This window comes from Papio anubis, chromosome 8, assembly GCF_008728515.1.
Source record: "Papio anubis isolate 15944 chromosome 8, Panubis1.0, whole genome shotgun sequence".
Classification (NCBI taxonomy): domain Eukaryota; kingdom Metazoa; phylum Chordata; class Mammalia; order Primates; family Cercopithecidae; genus Papio; species Papio anubis.
Genome location: NC_044983.1, coordinates 37,450,644 through 37,471,146, shown reverse-complemented (window position 1 = coordinate 37,471,146; position 20,503 = coordinate 37,450,644). Strand labels below are relative to the sequence as shown.

The window sequence follows — 20,503 nt, the reverse complement described above, 5'->3', positions numbered from 1 at the left end:
CCAGAAACACCTTTAATGTTCATATTTCTACCAATTCTATTCTGTTCATAATTATATGTATATTCTCTAAGACTATAAAAGCTTTCTCTATAAGTCTTTTCTTTCTGATCCTTCATTAGATTTACCTTTAGCATCCATATTTCTACCAGCCATTCCTTCAAGGCAATCTAGGCTTTTTCTTAGCATGTACTTCACCAGTCTTCTAGCCTCTACTCTTCACTCAGTTCCAAATTCACTTCAACATTTTTAGGTATTTGTTAAAGCAGCACCCCACTTCACAATACCAAAATCTGATTACTCTGCTCAGGTTACCCAAACAAAATGCCACAGACGAGGTGGCTTAAACAACAAAAATGTATTTTCTCACAGTTTTGGAGGCTGGAAGTCCAAGATAAAGGTGCCAACAGGGCTGATTTCTGGTGAGGCCTCTCCTCTTGGCTTGCAGACAGCTGCCTTCTTGTTGTATCCTTTCACGACCTTCACTTTGTATGCATGAACCCCTAGTATATTTCCTCTTCTTGTAAGTACACCAGTCCTATTAGATTAACTAAATCCCTAACCTTATGACCCCATATAACCTTAATTATCTCCATAAGGCCCTTGACCTCATGTAACCTTAATTACCTCCATAAGGCCCTATCTCCAAATATAGTCACATTAGGGGTTAGGGATTCAACATATGAACTTTGAAGGGCCACAATTCAGTCCATAACAGAGTTCTTAGATGCAAAACCAAAAACAAGATCCATTTAAAAAAATTTGATAAACTGAATGTCATCAAAATTGAAAATGTTTGTGTTTCAGAAAATACCACTGAGAAAAATGAAAAAGCAAGCCAGAAATTGGGAGAAAATAATTCCAAATGAGATATCTGATGGAGAACTTGTGTCCAGAATATATAATGAATTCATAGAACTCAAAAATAAGTAAACAACTAAATTTTATAATAGCAGAATAATTTGAATAGACATTCCACAGAAAAGGCATATAAATGGCTATTAGGCTCCTAAAAAATACTCAACATAATTATTCATTAAAGAAATGCAAATAGAAGCCACAATTACATACCACTACACTCCCACTACAATAGCTTTAATCCAAAAGACAGAAAATGTCAAATGTCCACAAGTATGGGAAAAAACTGGAACACTCAAAAATTGCTGATGTGACATGTAAATTGGTACAGTCGCTATGGAAAACACTGTAGCAGTTTCTACAAATGTTAAACACAAACTTACCATGTGCCCAGCAATTTCACTCCTAAGAATCTACCCAAGGGAAAATACATGTCCATACGTGAATGCTCATAAAAGAATTATTCATAATACTCAAAGTCGGAAAACAATCCAAAGTCCATCAACTGGAGAATAAGAATGGATAAGCAAAATGTGGTATATCCACATTTAAGAAATAAAAATTAATAACCTGATCAATGCTACAAAATGGATAATCCTAAGTGAAAAAAAGTCTAATACAAAAGCTTACATATTGCATGTTGCCATTTATATAAAATGCCCCTAAAGAGGCAAATACATAGAGACAGACAACAGATCAGCAGTTGCCAAGGGCTGGAGAAGAAATACAAATGTGCATAAGGGATCTTTTTAGGGTTGACAGCAACATTCTACAATTGGACTGTGGTAATGTTTGCACAATTCTATTTATGTACTGCTGTAATAATTGTTGAGCTGGATGCTTAAAATGGGTGAATTCTGTGGTGGTGTAAATTGCACCTCAACAAAACAATTAAAAATAGAATGTTACCAAAAGAGTGGTCACTTACAAGCAAATCTTGCTTAATCATATTTCTTTTTTTTAAATCGCCTAAGACACCTATAGCATATAGCTATGTACATGACAAGTCTAGAGAAACAGTTGCTAAATAAATCAAAGAATAAAATAAAGTAGTTCCCTTTCTAATAAAAATAGTATAATAAAAGGTTTCTTGTCTGAGAATTGCTAGATGTAGAGGTGGAGATTGAGAAAGAGGCTTTATTGAAAAGAAATTGTCTTAGACATTTTGGAGAAAATTATTCTCTTTGTGCTGATGTCCTAGATATCACTCAGATAAAACACGTAATTCTACATTCTCTTCTATATGTAAACTTTAAAAAAAAATTTACCATAAGAAAATGACAAACGTTAAAAAAATACAGAACATTCTAAGTTACCTATTTGCTTTTACCATCAAAGCTTTTAATTCCTATCAGTAGAAATACAAGAGATATTATATTCATATTAAAATGGGGTGACATATTTCATAGCTATATAATAAAAATAAGAAATTTCATATAAACATTTAGGTTGTGAAAAAATATCTCTTACGTATTCTATTTCTGAACTGTCACTTGTATTTGTTTGGATTTTCTCTGGAATTACGATTTGTAGAAGTGAATTTTGAAAACCTAAAGAGATAAAAAAAAAAAAAAAAGTTAGTACCCTTGCTTTAAATTTGACTAAATATCTGTTCAGTTTCTTTCATAAAGATTACTTCTTGTGCAGGTATGGGTGGCTCATCGCTGTGTACTTCTATATAAAGCTTGAAAACACTTACTTTGAAAAACAGACAAGGTACTTACGAAAGAACAAAAAAGGAGAAGGGAAGAGGTATTCAGCTGACACAAAATGTGTGGTTCCTGAAGAAAACAGAAAATATACACCAAAAAAAATCAAAGACATACTTCAAAAAAATTTTCCTGAAATAAAAGATTCAAAACAATAGACTAGAAAGTATACTGTATTTCAGGAATAACTGATCATTACTTTAAACTAAAACATATTCTACTGAAATTGTTGGGTTTCCAAGATAGAATTCCTTGCAAATATGATAGAATGAAAAAAAGGAAAATCATGTTATGTATAAAGGGAGATAAGCAGGCTGGCTTGAGAATTTTTACAACACTATTCAATGTTAAAAGACTAAAGAACAATGTCTAAAAAAGAACTTTAAGAAAAGACAGTGAAGACCCTATAAATGTACACTCAGCAAAAAGGCCATTAGATATAAAGGCAAAAGAGAGATATTTACAAGCAAAACTCAAAAAGAAAAAAAAGTTCACATGAGTCTATCACGAAAGTCAGAGACATTTCTCCCAATAAAAATATCAGCAGAGTTGTGGTAAAATGCCTAACAGTGAGAACAAAATAATCATAACTATAGACTAAAGGCTAAAACAACTGTGGGAATCATAGTTATATAACAGATGCAAATGTTAAAAGCTCTGGTTACATAAACATAATATACACAACTTCAGTAACTATAGCAGAAGACGAGGAAGATCATATAAGCGTACCGATTTCCTTAAATCTGCTTAACAGAGCCAGGTGCGGTGGCTCACGCCTGTAATCCCAGCACTTTGGGAGGCCGAGGCAGGTGGATCACGAGGTCAGGAGTTCCAGACCAGCCTGGCCAACATGGTGAAACCCTGTCTCTACTAAAAATACAAAAATTGGCCAGGTGGCATGCACCTGTAGTCCTAGCTACTCAGGAGGCTGAGGCAGGAGAGTTACTTGAACCTGGAGGTGGAGGTTGCAGTGAGCCGGGATCACGCCACTGCACTCCAGCCCGGGTGCCAAAGGGACGGATACTCAGTCTCAAAAAAAAGAAAAAAAAAAGAAAAAAAAATCTGCTTAACAGTGTGATCCAAAATAATGTGACTTAAACCTAAAAACAAGCAGTATAAGTAGAAACTGTTCAGTGACATAAAGGTACAGAAAAATTAAGATTAAAAGTAACCATAGTCGGCCAGACACGGTGGCTCACACATGTAATCACAGCACTTAGGGAGGCCAAGGCAGGTGGATCACCTGAGGTCAAGAGTTCAGCCTGGGCAACACAGTGAAACCCCATCTCTACTAAAAATACGAAAATTAGCTGGGTGTGGTGGCGCATGCTTGTAATCCCAGCTACTCGGAAGGCAGGAGAATCGCTTGAACCCAGCAGGCAGAGATTATCGTGAGCCAAGGTCATGCCATTGCACTCCAGACTGGGCAACACAGAAAGACTCTGTCTCAAAAAAAAAAAAAAAAGTAACCATAATCATTAAATGCCACAACTAACATCATATTGAATGGGGAAAAGTTGAAAGCCTTTCCTCTAAGAACTAGAACGAGACAAGGATGCCCACTCTCACCACTCCCGTTCAACATAGCACTGGAAGTACTAGCCAGAGCAATCAGGCAAGAGAAAGAAATAAAAGGCATCCAAATAGGAAGAGAGGAAGTCAAACTATCTCTCTTCACAGATGACATGATTCTATAGAAAACCCTACAGTTTCTGCCCAAAGTGTCCTAGATCGGATAAGCAACTTCAGTAAAGTTTCAGGATACAAAATCAATGTACAAAAATCACTAGCATTTCTATACACCAGCAACAGCCAAGCCGAGAGCCAAATCAAGAACACGATCCCATCCAAAATAGCCACAAAAAGAACAAAATACGTAGGAATACAGCTAACCATGGAGGTGAAAGATCTCTACAAGGAGAACTACAAAACACTGCTCAAAGAAATCAGAGATGACACAAACAAATGAAAAAACATTCCATACTCATGGATAGGAAGAATCAATATTGTTAAAAGGCCCATATTGCTCAAAGCAACATACATATTCAGGGCTATGCCTATCAAACCAACAATAGTTTTTCACAGAATTAGACAAAACTATGCTAAAATTCATATGGAACCAAAAAAGAGCCCAAATAGCCAAAGCAATCCTAAGCAAAAAGAAGAAAGCAAGAGGCCTCCCACTACCTGTCTTCAAACTATATACTACAAGGCTACAGTAACCAAAGCAGGATGGTACTGGTACCAAAACAAACACATAGACCAATGGAACAGGTTAGAAAACTCAGAAATAAAGCCACACACCTATAACCATCTACTCTTTGACAGTCAACAATAACAAGCAATGGGGAAAGGACGCTCTATCCAATAAATGGTGCCGGGATAACGGGCTACTCATATGCAGAAGACTGAAACTGAACCTTTTGCCATCTTCAATAATCAATGCAAGATGGATTAAAGACCTAAATGTAAACCTTAAAACTATAAATACCTTAGAAGAAAACCCAGGACATGCCATTATAGACATCTTTGACTTAGCAAAGGTTTCATGATGAAGACTCCAAAAGCAATTGCAACAAAAACAAAAATTGAGAATTGGGACTTCGTTAAACTAAAGAACTTCTGCACAGCAAAAGAAATTACCAACCAAGTAAACAGGCAACCTGCAGAATGCAGAAAATATCCACAAACTATGCCAACAAAGGTCTAATATCTGGACTCTATAAGGAGCTTAAACAATTCAACAAGCAAAAAACAACCCCATTAAAAAATGGGCCAATGACATGAACAGATGCTTCTCAAAATAAAACATACATGTGGCCAACAAGCATATGAAAAACTTATCATTAGAAAAATGAAAGTCAAAACAACAGTGACATATCATCTCACACCAATCAGAATGACTTATTAAAAAGTCAAAAAATAATAGATGTTGGCAAGGTTGCAGAGGGAAGAGAACGCTTATACACTGCTGGCGAGAATGTAAGTTAGTTCATCCACTGTGAAAAGCAGTATGATTTCTCAAGGAACCTAAAACAGAACTCCCATTTGACCCAGCAGTCCCATTACAGAGTACATACCCAAGGGAATATAAATCGTTCTACCATAAAGACACATGCACACGTATATTCATTGCAGCACTTTTCACAATAGCAAAGACATGGAATCAACCTAGATATCCTTCAGTAGTGGACTGGAAAAAGAAAATGTTGTACATATACACCATGGAATACTATACAGCCATAAAAAATGAAATCATGTCCTTTGCAGCCACACGGGTGCAGCTGGCGGCTACTATCCCAAACAAATTAACACAGGAACAGAAAACCAAATACCGCATATTCTCACTTTTGAGCAGAGGCTAAACACTGAGTACACATGGATGCAAAGAGTGGCACAATAGAACCAGAACTTACTTGAAGGTGGAGGATGGGAGGCGGGAGAAAACTGAAAAACTGCTTCTCAGATACTATGCTCACTACCTGGGTAATGAAATCATTTGTACACAGAACCCCAGTGACACACAATTTACCCATATAACAAATCGGCACATGTACCTCCAAACCTAAAATTAAAGTTGGAAGAAAAAATAAAACTTATAAAAAATTTTTTAAACATGATTCCTTGCTTTGACTGGGAATCATGGAATTCTGAAGTGGCAGACAATGGATGTCAGACACTTGACTCTCAGAGACAGGTGAGCACAATTACCAGAAAAAGCCACAAGGACAGTGTGAAAAACAAAATGCTTTCACCTACAGAAGTCCTTGGTAGTATCTAACTGATCACAGAGTCCCTAGAAATGAACTAGATGAGCAGGCTAGTCAAGAAAATTCTAGTTTGTGGTGCGCAGAAACTGATGCAATCACCACGAGGACTCACAGCCTCTTCCCTGGTTCCTATACCTGACCCAGTTCAAAGGCTTGCAGCCTTTTCATTGAGGAGTGAGAGAGTCCTCTTTAGGAAAGACCTTGCCATGCAACCACAGGAATGTGCTATGAATCTTCCCCTGCAGGCTCCTCCATAGTGTCCTGTGTCCTTTTACCATGATGACTATGCCCTGGGGAGGGAAAATAGCCAGACTTTCAGGGAGTATTATTTACTGCCTCTGAACTAACACTAATCCTGAGGACTCAAAATACCAGCATGGTCCATTGATCAGAATAGGGACTTACATACATCAAGGGATAAATTGTGACCTGGATCCATCAATGGTGAATGAAATTACAGTTTTTGTGAAATGAAGTAGCTCGTTGAAATTAAAGTCTCATTAGTTAGTTCATGTGAAACTATAGTTGATTAGTGAAAAAAATATAGACTCCAATGTGTTGATTTGTTTCAACAAATCATAGCACAGAGGGACACTGTCCTGTCATAGCACAGAGGGACACTGTCCGTTTTGATTTCCCATTAGAACATCATGCTGGTCAAGTTGCATGTGAAAGACATCATGCTAATATATTTAGTGAGCAAGAAGTAGCAAGTGCCCTAGATGTTTTAGTCAGATACATGTATGCCGGAATGTGGTAGAACCCATGGAGGTTTAAGGGATAGTTACAACCCCGATGTTTCTTGGGGTCCAGTGGTTGCAGCATGCTGAGATATCCTGTACAAAGTGAGATGCTAGTGGCTACACATTGCATAGCCCACCACAAAAAAAAAGAGTCACAACGAGTGGCGGGCCTTTTTGAGTTTTTGAATTCAGAGATAATACATACTGTTTTGGGGTGTGAAAGCCTGAATCATTCATCGGGTGACTGGTAAAGCTGTCAAAATCGACTGGGATCCAGCGCAAGAGAAGACTCTGCAGCAAGTTCAAGATACAGATGGCACTGCCCTGCCGCTTCAGTGTTATGACACAGGACACCCTGCAGTACCCACTGTACTGACACTCATAATGTTACTCAGGTGGCTGCAGTCATCTGGCAGCTCGCCTAGGCCTGGAGAGACTAAGACGACCCCATTCATGTCTTTTGACTGAATGGCCTAGGTTGAGTCATCTCCATTTCACACACCCTCTTATCGTCCTAGTCTAGGATTCTCCATGTAGCAGTCAAGACAGTGCTTCAAGACAGCAGAGAGGAAGCTGCAAGGCCTCTTGAGGCATAGACTTGGCAGTCTCACAACTCACTTCTACCACATTCAAATGGCCAGAGCAAGTCATGAGGCCAACCAGATTCAGAGAATGAAGAAATACATTCTACCTCTCAATGGGAGGAATGACAAAGAAATGTTGCAAAAAGGAAGCACACACAAGGATGGAGGAAGTGTTAAGGCCATCGCCATCTTTGCAAACAATCAATTCAACACATGTGATATGGCTTTCCACTGTTACCAGTCTGTGCATTTCATCGTTAATTATTGGTGCTCACATCTCTATAAATAGTCCCATAGCTAAACTCTCTTTATTTAAACCCTTTTAGTGTATCCTCAGTCTCATGACAGGTCTCTAACTGAGACCTACTTGTGTACTTTGGGAGCGAGGGGGCGGTGATAGTTTAACGTCTACTACTACATTCATGATGTTCTAATAGGAAATCAAAATGGTCAGTGTCCCTCTGTGCTATGACAGGACAGTTGACAGCTTGAAGGGAAGGTGGTGAAAAATGTATTATTCTTGTCAGATAAAGGCATTTGTCACCATTGCTGACTGGAATTGAATATAACACTTGCCAGGTCAATAACTGCATATTAGGTATTGGGAGCCAAGTTGATTTGTTTCAACGAATCAACACATTGGCATCTATATTTTTTTCACTAATCAACTATAATTTCACATTAAATTTTGCATTTCAATTAAATGGGGGAATGATGTAATATCAGTATTCATTATCCATTTGGAAAAATACAAATATAGTTTCCTATCTAGCACCACAATGTGGATTACCAGACATCATGTACAAGGTTACAAAACTATTAGAAAGACTGAAAGGCTAAATTTTCTAAAGTTGTAAAATAACTTTAAGAAAGTATGGGAAACTATTTGTTTTAATCATTGTACCAAGGGAAGCCTTAATAAGGAAAACAAAATGCAGAAGCCATAAGAAAGTGTTGATAAACTTAGCACAAAAATCAGGATATCACAAATAAAAAGATCAATAACACATTGAAGAAAACTTGTGCAAGGTATAGAAAAAATAAAATGATTAATATCCAAAATATATAAAAATAGATGATGTACATAAATGTATACAATATGCTTTCATCATTTATAATTTACTTCAAAAGGACCATATATGTCTATATTTATACATATTTATATCTAAGTGTCTAGAGAAAAGTCCAGAAACAGTACCATCAAACTGATAAAACAGTCGTTTTCTTTAAAAGTATAGTAAAATTGACACCCAGCAAAGATGGTAACATATAGGGTAGCCTCTTTTACTTGATTTTGAATGTAATCACATAATACCAAATAAAAATTATTAACAAGTTTATAATTATTTTTAAAGTTCCAGGATTTGGATCCAGAAATCTGTATGTTTAGAAATATCCAGAGATTATTCTGATGCAAAGCCAAATTTGGCCTCAACTATCCCACTTTAGGAAAAGACTGATACATAAATGCGTATGTCACTTCAAAAATCTAGTAGGTATCATAGTTTTTACACTAAATTTAGGCAAAGCCTCAGAATCATTTTCAACAAAACATTGTAGGCAGTCACTGCCACTCCATCAGATGTCAGCGTTTCCCAACTTGTTCTTTTCTTTTTCTTTTTTTTTTTTTTTTGTTGAGACAGAATCTTGCTCTGTCGCCCAGGCTGGAGTGCGGTGGTGTGATATTGGCTCACTGCAACCTCCGCCTCCCAGGTTTCAGTAATTCTCCTGCCTCAGCTGGGATTACAGGCATGTGCCCCCACGACCAGCTAATTTTTGTATTTTTTTGGTAGAGATGGGGTTTCACCATGTTGGCCAGGGTGGTCCTGAACTCCTGGCCTCAAGTGATCCACCCGCCTCGGCCTCCAAAAGTGCTGGGATTACAAGCGTAAGCCACCATTCCCAGCCTCTTCCCAATTTGTTCTATGTCAAGGCAATCCCAGTCAAAATTCCAGCAAGCTATTTTGTGGATATCAACCAACAGATTCTACTGTTTACATGAGGAGGTAAAAGACCCAGAATAGCCAGTTCCTTATTGGGGGATAACAAAGTCCAGAAGAGGAAATGGACATACCTATACCATTGGGCCTAACATTTTCCTTTGTAAGTACATATCCAAGAGAAATGAAAACATATGTCCACACAAAAACTGGTACATGAATGTTCCTAGCAGCATTATTCCTAATAGCCAAAAGTTGGAAACAATCAAATGTCCATCAACTGATGAATCGGTAAACAAACGAGTGAACGTATACAATGAAATATTATTCAGTCACAAAAAGGAATGAAGTTCTACTGCATTCTACAACAGAAATGAACCTTGAAAACATTATGCAAGTGAAATAAGCCAGACAGAAAAGGTCATGTTTTGTATGATTCCATTTATACCCAGAATAGGTAAATCCAAAGGGACAGTGGTTGCCAGGTAAATCCAAAGCAGATCAGTGGCTGCCAGGGGCTGGAAGGAGGAGGACATGAGGAGTGATTGCTCAATGTGAAAATGCCATTCCCAAATTGCTGAGCAAGATCCCTCAGCTGACGGGACCATCAGCAGTTTGGAGTTGGCATTTTCCTTTGAAAGTTTAAATTCTCTCTTCTGAGTTATAATAAAAAAGACAGCCAGGATTTCTTGCACTTATAGTTATGCATATAATTTATAATATGACAGCATTAATAACAGAAGTTCTCATTCATTGCTAGGGGGAATGCAAATGGTACAGCCACTTTGGAAGACAGTTTGGCAGTTTCTTTCAAAACTAAATATACGCTTATCATATGATCCAGCAATAGCATGTCTTGGTATTTACCCAAATGAGTTGAAAACTTATGTCCACACAAAAACCTGCACATAGATGTTTATAGAAGCTTTATTCATAACTGCCAAAGCTTAGAAGCAACCAAGATGTCATTTGGTAGGTAAATGGATAAATAAACTGTGGTAGATCCAGACAATTGACTATTATTCAGCACTGAAAATAAATAAGCAACCGGGCGCAGTGGCTCATACCTGTAATCCTAGCACTTTGGGAGGCCAAGGCAGGTGGATCACTTGAAGTCAGGAGTTCAAAACCAGCCTGCTCAACATAGTGAAACCTCACCTCTACTAAAAATACAAAAAAATTAGCTGGGCATGGTAGCAGGCACCTGTAATCCCAGCTATTTGGGAGGCTGAGGCAGGAAAATTGCTTGAAACCGGGAGGCAGAGGTTGCAGTGAGCCAGATCCTGCCACTGCATTCCAGCCTGGGCAACAGAGTAAGACTCCATCTCAACAAAACAATTAAATAAATAAATAAGCTATTGAGCCATGAAAAGCCATGGGAGAACCTTAAATGCACATTATTAAGTAAAAAAAAGTCCATCCAAAATGGCTACATATTATATGATTTCAAATACTTGACATTCTGGAAAAGGCAAAACTATGAGGACTAATGAGATGAGTCGTTGCCAGCGGCAGTGGGGAGGGAGGGATAAATAAGCAGAACACACAGGATTTGTAGGGCGGTGAAACTATTCTGTATAATACTACAATGGTGGATGCATGTCATTGTACATTTGTCAAAACCACAGAATGTGCAACATGGAGAATGAACCCTAATGCAAACTGTGGACTTTGGATGATAACGATGTGTCAGTGCAGGCTCAGTTGTAACAAATGGATCCATGGTGCCAGACATTGATAGTGGGAGAAATGCATATTTGGGAACAGGGGCTATATGGAAACTCTTTCAGTTCAATTTTGCTATGAACCTAAAACTGCTCTAAAAAATAAAGTTTATTAATATTTTTAATTTTATTTTATTTTTTGAGATGGAATTTTGCTTTTGTCACCCAGGCTGGAGTGCGATGGTGCCATCTCAGCTCACTGCAGCTCCCGCCTCCTGGGTTCAACCAATTCTCCTGCCTCAGCTTCCTGAGTAGCTGGAATTACAGGCACGTGCCACCACATCTGTAATTTTTATATTTTTAGTAGAGACGGTCGGGGCTTCACCATGTTGGCCAGGCTGGTCTCGAACTCCTGACATCAGGTGATCCACCCACCTCAGCCTCCCAAAGTGCTGGGATTACAGGCATGAGCTATTACGCCCAGCCCTATTAATATTTTTTAAATGGTTAGATGGAAATTTTATTTTACATGTATTTTACAAAAATTTAAAAATTTTTAAAAAAATAATACATTCAAAAATACATGGATAAATACCAGAGTTCAAGATAGATAATGGATTAATACAGCATGTTAAGAAAACTTCATTGATATGTTCTACATTGCAACTAAACCACCATTGCTCAACTTTTGTTGTAGTACACAAAGAATACCTTCAATTATCTGGAAAAAAGGTATTAAGGTATTTCTTCCTTTTCCAACTGTATAGTCTAGATTTTCTTCAGATATTTCACATGAAATATACAGCAACAGATTGACTGCAGAAGCAGAAATGAGAAGTAGCTGTCTTCTATTAAAGCAGACATTAAAGAGATTCACAAAAATGCTGCTCTTCTCATATTTTTTGTTTTGGAAAATATAGTTATTTTTATTTTGAAAATGTGATACGTATGTTAACATATAAAAGGCATATTACTTTTTTTTTTTTTTTTTTTTTTTTTTTTTTTTTTTTGAGACAGAGCCTCCCTCTGTCACCCAGGCTAGAGTGTAATGGCACAACCTGGTTCACTGTAACCTCTGCCTCCTGGGTTCAAGTAATTCTCCTGCCTCAGCCTCCTAAGTAGCTAGGATTACAGGCATGCACCACCGCACCTGGCTAATTTTTTTGTATTTTAGTAGCGATGGGGTTTCACCATGTTGGCCAGGCTGATCTCGAACTCCTGACCTCACTCAGGTGATCCACCTGCCTCAGCCTCCCAAAGTGCTGGGATTTCAGATGTGAGCCACCACACCTGGCCATTACTTTCATTTTTAATGAATGAGATACACATTCTTACATTTCTACTTTAATTTCTAATATGTTAAACATTGATATAAATCCACATAAACAAAAGCTCTTTGAGAATCTCAATAATTGTTCATGTATAAGGGAGTTCTGAACCCAAAAACTTTGACAATCACTGCATTAAAACTTTGTACATGTTATGAACTGAATGTATCCCACAAAATTCTATGTTGAATCCCTAACCCCCAAGGTGACAGTATTTGGTTATGGCCTTTGGGAGGTAACCAGGGTTTCAGGTATAGAGCGGGACCCTCATGATGAGATTTGTGCCCTGATGAGACATCAGAGAATTTGATCCTGCTCTCTCTTTCCTTGTACACAAAGAAAAGGTCCTGTGAGTATGCAGGGAGAAGGTAGCTGTTTACAAGCCAGGAAGAGAACCCTCACCCCAGTCTAACCAGGCTGACACCCTGGCCTTGACCACACCTCTGCTATGCTGCAGAGGTAATTGTGGCAGGATAGGAAGAAGAGTAGGAAGAGTTCTCAAACATTTACAGTATCACCAGGGAGGCTTACATGCAAGTAAAATGTTCTGATATGCCCTTATTTTCCTCCTCTTATTACATACTATTCTGAATCTTGTCAGCCAGAGTCAGTACATGGCGTGTCTTACTTCCTCCCTCTCCACAATGTTCCATTTGCATTGTTTGGAGGTAACTACAGTTTATTTAGCAGTTCTCTTACTAATGAACTTTTACAGTTTTTTCAATCATTTTGCTGTTAAGTACTATATTAGTCAGCTCTCACTGCCATAACGAAATAGTGTAGACTGCATGGCTTAAACAACAGAAATTTATTTTCCTCATAGTTCTGGGGAACTATGAGCTGGAGTCTCCCTCTGTTGCCCACTGCACTTCAGCCTGGGCAACAGAAGGGCCTCGGTCACACACACAAAAATTTTTTTAATTTTTAAAAAGAAGACAGGATCTCTGTCGCCCAGGCTGGAGTGCAGTGGGGGCGATCTCGGCTCACTGCAGCCTCCACCTCCTGGACTCACGTGGTCCTCCTCCCTCAGCCTCCGGGTAGCTGGGACCACAGGTGCGCACCACCACCTCGGAACATTTTTAAATTTTTTTTTTTTTTAGAGATGGGGTCTTGCTGTGTTGCCCAGGCTGGTCTCCAACTCCGAGGTCAAACAATCAGCTCGCCTCGGCCTCCCAAAGCCCTGGGATTACAGGTGTGAGCCCTGGCGCTGGGTCCTGAGTCGCTTCTCCATGCGGACGGGGCGCCTAATCCCCTGGAAAAGGCCCCGTTGCCAGGGTGACAGGACCAAAGGGACCCAGGCAGGGAGGGCCCCGGGCTTTGCAGGGAGTCAGGCCGCAGTGTGACGAGCGTCCGGACTAGTGTCAGGGTCTGGGCTGGCTCACCGCGTCTTGACGCCAGGAGGCCGCAGAGCCGGGCCAGCAGCAACCAGAGGCGGAACATGGTGCGGCTTCGGGGTTGCCAGCGGGAAGCCGTTGGGACGCCGGGAGTTGCCGGGTACGCGCGGACGCCGGGGGCCGCTCCCCGCGCGTTCATGGGGCAGCGTTCTCCGGAGGCCCCGGAGCCCGGGGTGCTCTCGGTGTTCAGCGTCCGGAACAATAAGAGCCCGCAGCGGGTGCCCCGAGACTAAAACATCCAGCTCCCTTCGCGGCGCACCCCGCCGCATGGTTGCTGGAGCCACTGACCACCCAGCGCCCTCTGTCGCGATCGCGCTCGTAGTCCTCCACTAACTTTTCGCTTTTGTGTTGATGGACCTTAAGAACTGACACACTTACTCACAGTCAGCGTGTGCTTTTCTGCACCAGACACTTCCCAGTTGCTTTGTTTTGTTTTTGAGACGGGGGTGCTCACTATTCTGCCCAGGCTGGTCTCGAACTCCTGGGTTCAAGCGATCCTCCCTCCTCAATTTCCTGAGTAGCTGGGATTACAGGCATCCGCCATCGTTCGGGGCTTCCTCGGTCCCTTCAAAAGCGAATGTGTAATACTTTCTGAATTAAAATCTATATACACACCCAAATATATATTCATATTTACCAAACCTGTTTCTAAAATTTTTTCAAAACTAGCCAGATGTGTGAATATTCCAAAGAAGGGAAGGGTGAGCCACTTTTCAATATGAAACGCCAGCTCTTCATATTTTTGAAGAGCGCCAGCTGCATTTTTTCCTCACTGACGCTGCCCAAATGGACTTCATAACCAGGCTTTTTCCTCCAGTCTGGTTCTCCGCAGGCCATTGGCTAAAACTCATGTGATGTCATTCTATCGTTCAGAAACTTCTCAGTGCAATAAATACTCATTTCATGTAGTGAAAGAGATAGAGAAGATTCTTGCCCACAATTACAGTACTTACATTTCAGTAGAAAATTCTAGCCAAATGCCTCAGCATAGTAATTTTTCTGAACTCAGACCGGAACCTGCCACTTAATTTCTCCTATCCCCAGTGCTTTGGCAGCTCTGACTTCGGGTCTTTCCTAAACAATGCTTTATTCCCTGGAACTGCAATGCCTTCTCCTTCCCAGCCTCACACCAGGTCTCCATCTGTATGCATTAGCTTTTCATTCTTTTCAAAGAATGGATTAATTTCTCATACTATGTAATAGGCCAACACATAAACTAAAAGGCCTCATGGGAACAGAAAAATCTCACTTGAGGAATTAACACATTTCAAATGAAGATGTGATTTTTATGGATGCAAGTAATTTCAACAGGGACATCGACAGCTGAAATTAATAACATGAACAAAAACAAGGCAACAGGCAGGTGCGGTGGCTCACACCTGTAATCCCAGCACTTAGGAAGGATGAGGTGGGTGGATCACCAGAGGTCCGGAGTTCAAAACCAGCCTGGTAAACATGGTGAAATCTCGTCTCTACTAACAAATACAAAAATTAGCCGGGTGTGGTGGTGGGCGCCTGAAATCCCAGCTACTTGGGGAGGCTGAGGAAGGAGAATCGCTTGAGCCCAGGAACTGGAGGTTGCAGTGAGCCGAGATTGTGCCATTGCCGGGTGACAAGAGCAAAACTCCATCTTGGCTGGGTGGAGGAATAGCGGAACAAGGCAACAAAAAAATACACCCAGTTTGTATCTCAATAGGAACAGCCAATGCTAAGCTAACATTGCTTTTAGGCAGTTGCTGAGCCACAGCTAGTTTCACCTTGCTTTGAAACAAACAGAAGAGCAATTACAGTAAATGCTTCAACTCATCAATTAGTGGTAAGTATTCTGAATGAATTTCTGGTTCTTATATCATTTTGTTCTTTCTTACTCCCCAACCTTTCGGTTTGTATCTTTAATAGGATTGATTTTGTATTATTCTTGTGTGTATGGCTCTCTTCATAACAGAGGATGTGCTTCTAAAAGTCAGGGAACATACCCTATCCAGAACTTAGATATCACAGTACCTAATACAGTGTCTGAAAAATGGTAGGTTTTAGTAAACATTTATGAAATTTAATGAAATCTGATTTGGGTTTAGAAAACCCAAATTGTGCTTAACTCTATGGTTGCAGACACAGGAGAAAGGGAGAATGCAATACTCTGAACAAGGTCACTTTGACATACAGAGTCAAACGGAGATGTCAAATTTGCATAATTTACCCTTATTTATTTTTTTTGAAGATAGAAAGGACATCCTTTAATATTTTCAAATTTTGAAGTGGCATCCATGACCAAGAAAGTAAAAAACATAAAGCATATTAAAAAGTATATAAAAGTAAAAGAAGTTCAGATCCAATAGTCTTTTTAAAAACTTTCTTAACTAGTCAAAGATCCAAAGAACTATTTAATTCCAAGTGTTAAGTTACATAGTTAATACATTACCAACTGTAAAATTTCAGTGATATGCACTGCGACTGCAAAAATTGAGGCTACATGAGTGAACGGCATAAACGTTTGAGTCTTATATGAATTCATTCAGAGATTTAAAATGAAATGATGGACCTTCATTTGAGATTGCCCACAATATTTAATATGTATACTTGATTGTTACAATAACATGCTGTCTTCAGAAAACTGAAATTTTTGCCTTCTTCAAAACTAATCTGTTTTCCAAAAGCCACTGTGCACACTTTGGCAAAAGTCCGACAATTAGTGAGATAATATCTATAAAAGTTTGACTAGAATTTTTATTTAAAATTATAACTTTTTAATTAATAAGATTATAAATAGTTGAGTAGGAAGCTAGTAGGAGACACAAAAGAGAGAATTTCAAGTATTTTATTTATTGTAAATGTTGTATTTGTATATGTATGTATACACAAATCAAAAACACTTTTAAAAAACTAATGAAATTCCGTTAATAAACCTATTATTAAACTTTATTATGAAAGGTTATGAAAAAAATTTTAGTGCTTAAAATTTTACTATCCATACCATTTCTGCCACAGTAAAAATTCCTTTTTAACACAGCTAAGATGATAACTCATAGATACCACAGTAACTTTTTTGTATATATTTAAGAAAACCATTTCTTCCTTCTTTCTCCAGCCTAATTTCTATGAAAATATTAGTGCCTAATATTTTACATGACCCAGCACACCTTAGTAAATGTAAACATTCTAAATGATTTAATAGCAAGCTTGAAAGTTCAGATTTTAAAGTGCTCATGAAATTCTCAAGTGGTTTTGTAACAGTTCAATTGATTGAAGATTTTATAATTGTTCCTGCTTTATTATAGCCATGAATCAACAACATATTTGATTAGATCTATTAAATACTTCGTACCTTAAAGCTTATAATTTATTTAAAATAGTGCTATTGTGAAAGAATGTCATGCTTTAACATGATTCATAATAGAAATTCTAATATTAAATTAGTTTCTCTAAGAGTTATTATCTATAGTTGAAAGGTCATAAAAATGGAAGCGAGTAACTGTGTGTGAATACACACACACTCTTTTAGTATACTTTGTACTTTCAAAATATTGTGACATCTTAATTGTGGTTCTTGTGCATTCTTTTGAAGACAACATTTGCTTATTCATGTAGTGAATGACAAGATTCTAGAGTATGATGATTATTAATTCGTGCATGATGAAAAATACTAGATATTATTGGCAGCTGATTAATCAGTTTTCACAGGTATTAGATTATCACATGTTCAATCAGGAACTACATTAATGATAACTAAGGTAAAAAATTCAGAATAACATTTAAACACATAATGACAAAAATCTTACACCAATAGTTAATTTGAGAATCACTGCAATAACATGTTCAAAATAACGTAATCCATGATTAGTGCATTAACCTCACTGATGACTGAATAAGACTTATTCAATGATGGAAACGGAAATGTTATTGTAAATTCCCTGGCTTTACTGAATTTCCTTGTATTTCTCAACTCTCACAATCAGTTTCTGTTTTTCTGTGTTAGTAAAGTCTATTTTGTGGTATTTTGTTTTCATTCATAGTTTCAACAGGAAGAAAGGCTTTTCAAGAAAACATCAAGGAAAAAAAGTATTAGCTCAGTTCCCTGAAGACATCTGCAAAAAGAAGGTTAAAAAAATCAAGTGAGGGAACTATATAAAGGAGGTGCAGGAGCAGGACGGGCAGGAATTAAGTTTCCCTGAGATGATACTTTCGGTTGTGGTGGAGGTGGCCTGTGAGGGGAAAAGAGATAGTTAATAGCGTGTTTAGACTGGGTGAAATAATGCCATATTCATTACAAGCTCAACATAACACCATCCTCAACATCTCTGACAATAGGAAAGGGTACTTTACATTCTGAGATCAGTATTAAGGTGATATTCAATGGCTAAAGGGCTCCAATTAGAGTCTAAAATGGAATAACTACTTTAAATAATATTACTCCATAATCAACAATGTTGTATGAAGTTTCTAGTTTACATGTTTTTTCAAAAAAAAAAAAAAAAGCACATGAAATGGTAAAGATAAACTGTAAAAGACACCAAGTGATCAAGCACTTGCCTGTGCTGTTAGAATCTGAGGGCAGCAAATTACTGCTAGGTGTAAACCTAGCTGTTTATAGCTCCCTCAACATGAGATCCACTCTGAGAATTAAAAGTATTATGACTTCTACACCAGGTGTCCATCTCAAACCTCACACTTCCACCTGTGGACAGCCTCTCCTAACCTCATCATCCAATTCTAGTACACCTCTACTCCAATAACACACTGGAACACTACCTGGTGAATGTCTCCCTCATAATTTATATACTCTTCCCCTGATCCTCAGTTGGATTTCAATGTATTCTTACTGTATAATAAAGATTACATATGAAGATAGTCCTCAGAGTTACAATGCAATTGTAATTTGAAAGACTTTTGGGGGATGGGAGGGTCATATGCATTTTATGTAATACAAAATGAAGTAATAAATTATCTTCCTTTCTGATGATTTTAAGCCCATCCATTGAGTCATTTCAGTTCTTGTGTTTTTCAGTTCTAGAATTTGCATTGATTCCTTAAGTTTTTAGTTCTGTGGTGAAATTCTCAATACTGACTTTTAATTCCATGACATCATAGTTATTTTAAAGTCCATGTCTATTTACTGGATACCCTCTCAGTCTGTTTCTATGGCCTATTGTTTTTTGGTTTTAGTCATATTTTCTTTTACACTTGGCTTTTTTGATCATGAGCAAAACATAAGAAATTGTAGAAATCAGTTGAAGGTCTAGTCCACTCTTACTTCTGGGTCCCAGCACAGAACCTGAGATGTTTGCTAAGGTGCCTCCTCTTTGGCAGGATTCCAAATTTTGTCCAATCTGCCCTGTGAGTTTGTAGAACGCTCTCCTCAGCTTCCTAGCCTGTCTATTGTCAGAACAGGTAAACTCATTTAGGAAGGAAAAGTGGCCCCCAAAGCTGGGGCCATTTCTAGCTTTCCTTCCTCTCCTGACCTTACCCCCACAATTCCTCACTTCTTTAGTCTCCTATGCCTTCAAATACATATTTTCTTATATTGTCCAGCTTTTTTAGCTGTTTTTGACAGGAAGGCTGTTCTAACCCATCTGGTTTCCAACTGCTGGTTACCTCAAAGGCTCTTGCTTCTAAATCTTAGGCACATGAAAGCTGTGGCAGCAGAATCTATGCCTTGCTCAAGCTTCTTTAATATTTCATTTTGACCCTGTACCAATATGATAAAATTTATATAAAAGTTATTTTAAAACCTTTCTGCAAATCATGTTCTTGTAAACTGTTGACAATAAATACCTTTCACTAAATTACATTAAAATACAGGGGAAATTATTAGACATTAACCCCTAGGTTTTATTCTGGTCAAAAAAATCTAAGCAAATTTTCTTCTGACCTTGATGGGAACTGCTGAGGTTGCTTGGCTGCATAGGTTGGTACTGGAAATCTGTTTGCATATATAGGCTAAAAAGAAAAATATAATAAGGTTATTACCACTATGTGCTCATAAATATGATTTCTACATAAAAGAAATCTCTATATTTAAAATCAATAAACAGACTACAGGTGAATATTCCTTAATGGAAATGCTTAAAGCCAGAAGAGATTCAAATTTCAGATTTTTTCCAATTTTGGAATATTTGCACATACATAATCAGGTATTTTGGGGATGGGACCTAAGTCTAAACAGAAAAGTCACTGATGTTTCATACAGGCCTCATACATATAACTTCAGGGTAATTTTATACAATATTTTAAATAATTTTGTGCATAAAACAATGTCTGTGTATGCTGAGTCATCAGAAAGCAAAGGTGTCACTCTCTCAGCCCCTCATGTGGACAATCTGTGGTTGTTTGGTATCACCATCACTCCTGACTCTGAATTTATATACTACTGGTAAGCAATCATTTTCTTAGATTTATTCACATATAAGTACTCAACAGTGCATTTTGACTCCAACTCGTCACATTAGGGCAGGTGTGGAATTTTCCACCCGTGGCATCATGTTGGTGCTCAGAAAGTTTTGGGTTTTGGAGCATTTT

The 20,503-nt window shown here is 38.3% G+C and overlaps 2 protein-coding genes across 4 annotated transcripts in view; both read right to left on the bottom strand.

The window, feature by feature from the left end:
* The window catches only part of ADAM32 (ADAM metallopeptidase domain 32), a 164,252-nt gene extending 148,851 nt beyond the window's left edge, over window positions 1–15,401 (bottom strand). The window contains exons 1-2 of one of the 2 annotated variants that reach the window (XM_021942240.2): window positions 13,976–15,401; window positions 2,326–2,405 (exon numbers count right to left, since the gene is read on the bottom strand). In XM_021942240.2, the coding sequence (XP_021797932.2) occupies window positions 2,326–2,405; window positions 13,976–14,126 (231 nt within the window). In that variant the 5' untranslated portion in view covers window positions 14,127–15,401. The remainder of the gene's footprint in view (window positions 1–2,325; window positions 2,406–13,975) is intronic. The other variant, XM_021942239.2, reaches the window with a different exon arrangement.
* A 1,388-nt stretch (window positions 15,402–16,789) lies between these two features.
* The window catches only part of ADAM9 (ADAM metallopeptidase domain 9), a 112,776-nt gene continuing 109,062 nt past the window's right edge, over window positions 16,790–20,503 (bottom strand). For both annotated transcript variants that reach the window (XR_002523772.2, XM_003902666.5), the window contains 2 exons: window positions 19,857–19,924; window positions 16,790–18,189 (listed from right to left, as the gene is read on the bottom strand). Coding sequence is in view for 1 of the 2 variants with exons in the window: in XM_003902666.5 (XP_003902715.1) it covers window positions 18,096–18,189; window positions 19,857–19,924 (162 nt within the window). In the remaining variant the exon portion in view is untranslated. The remainder of the gene's footprint in view (window positions 18,190–19,856; window positions 19,925–20,503) is intronic.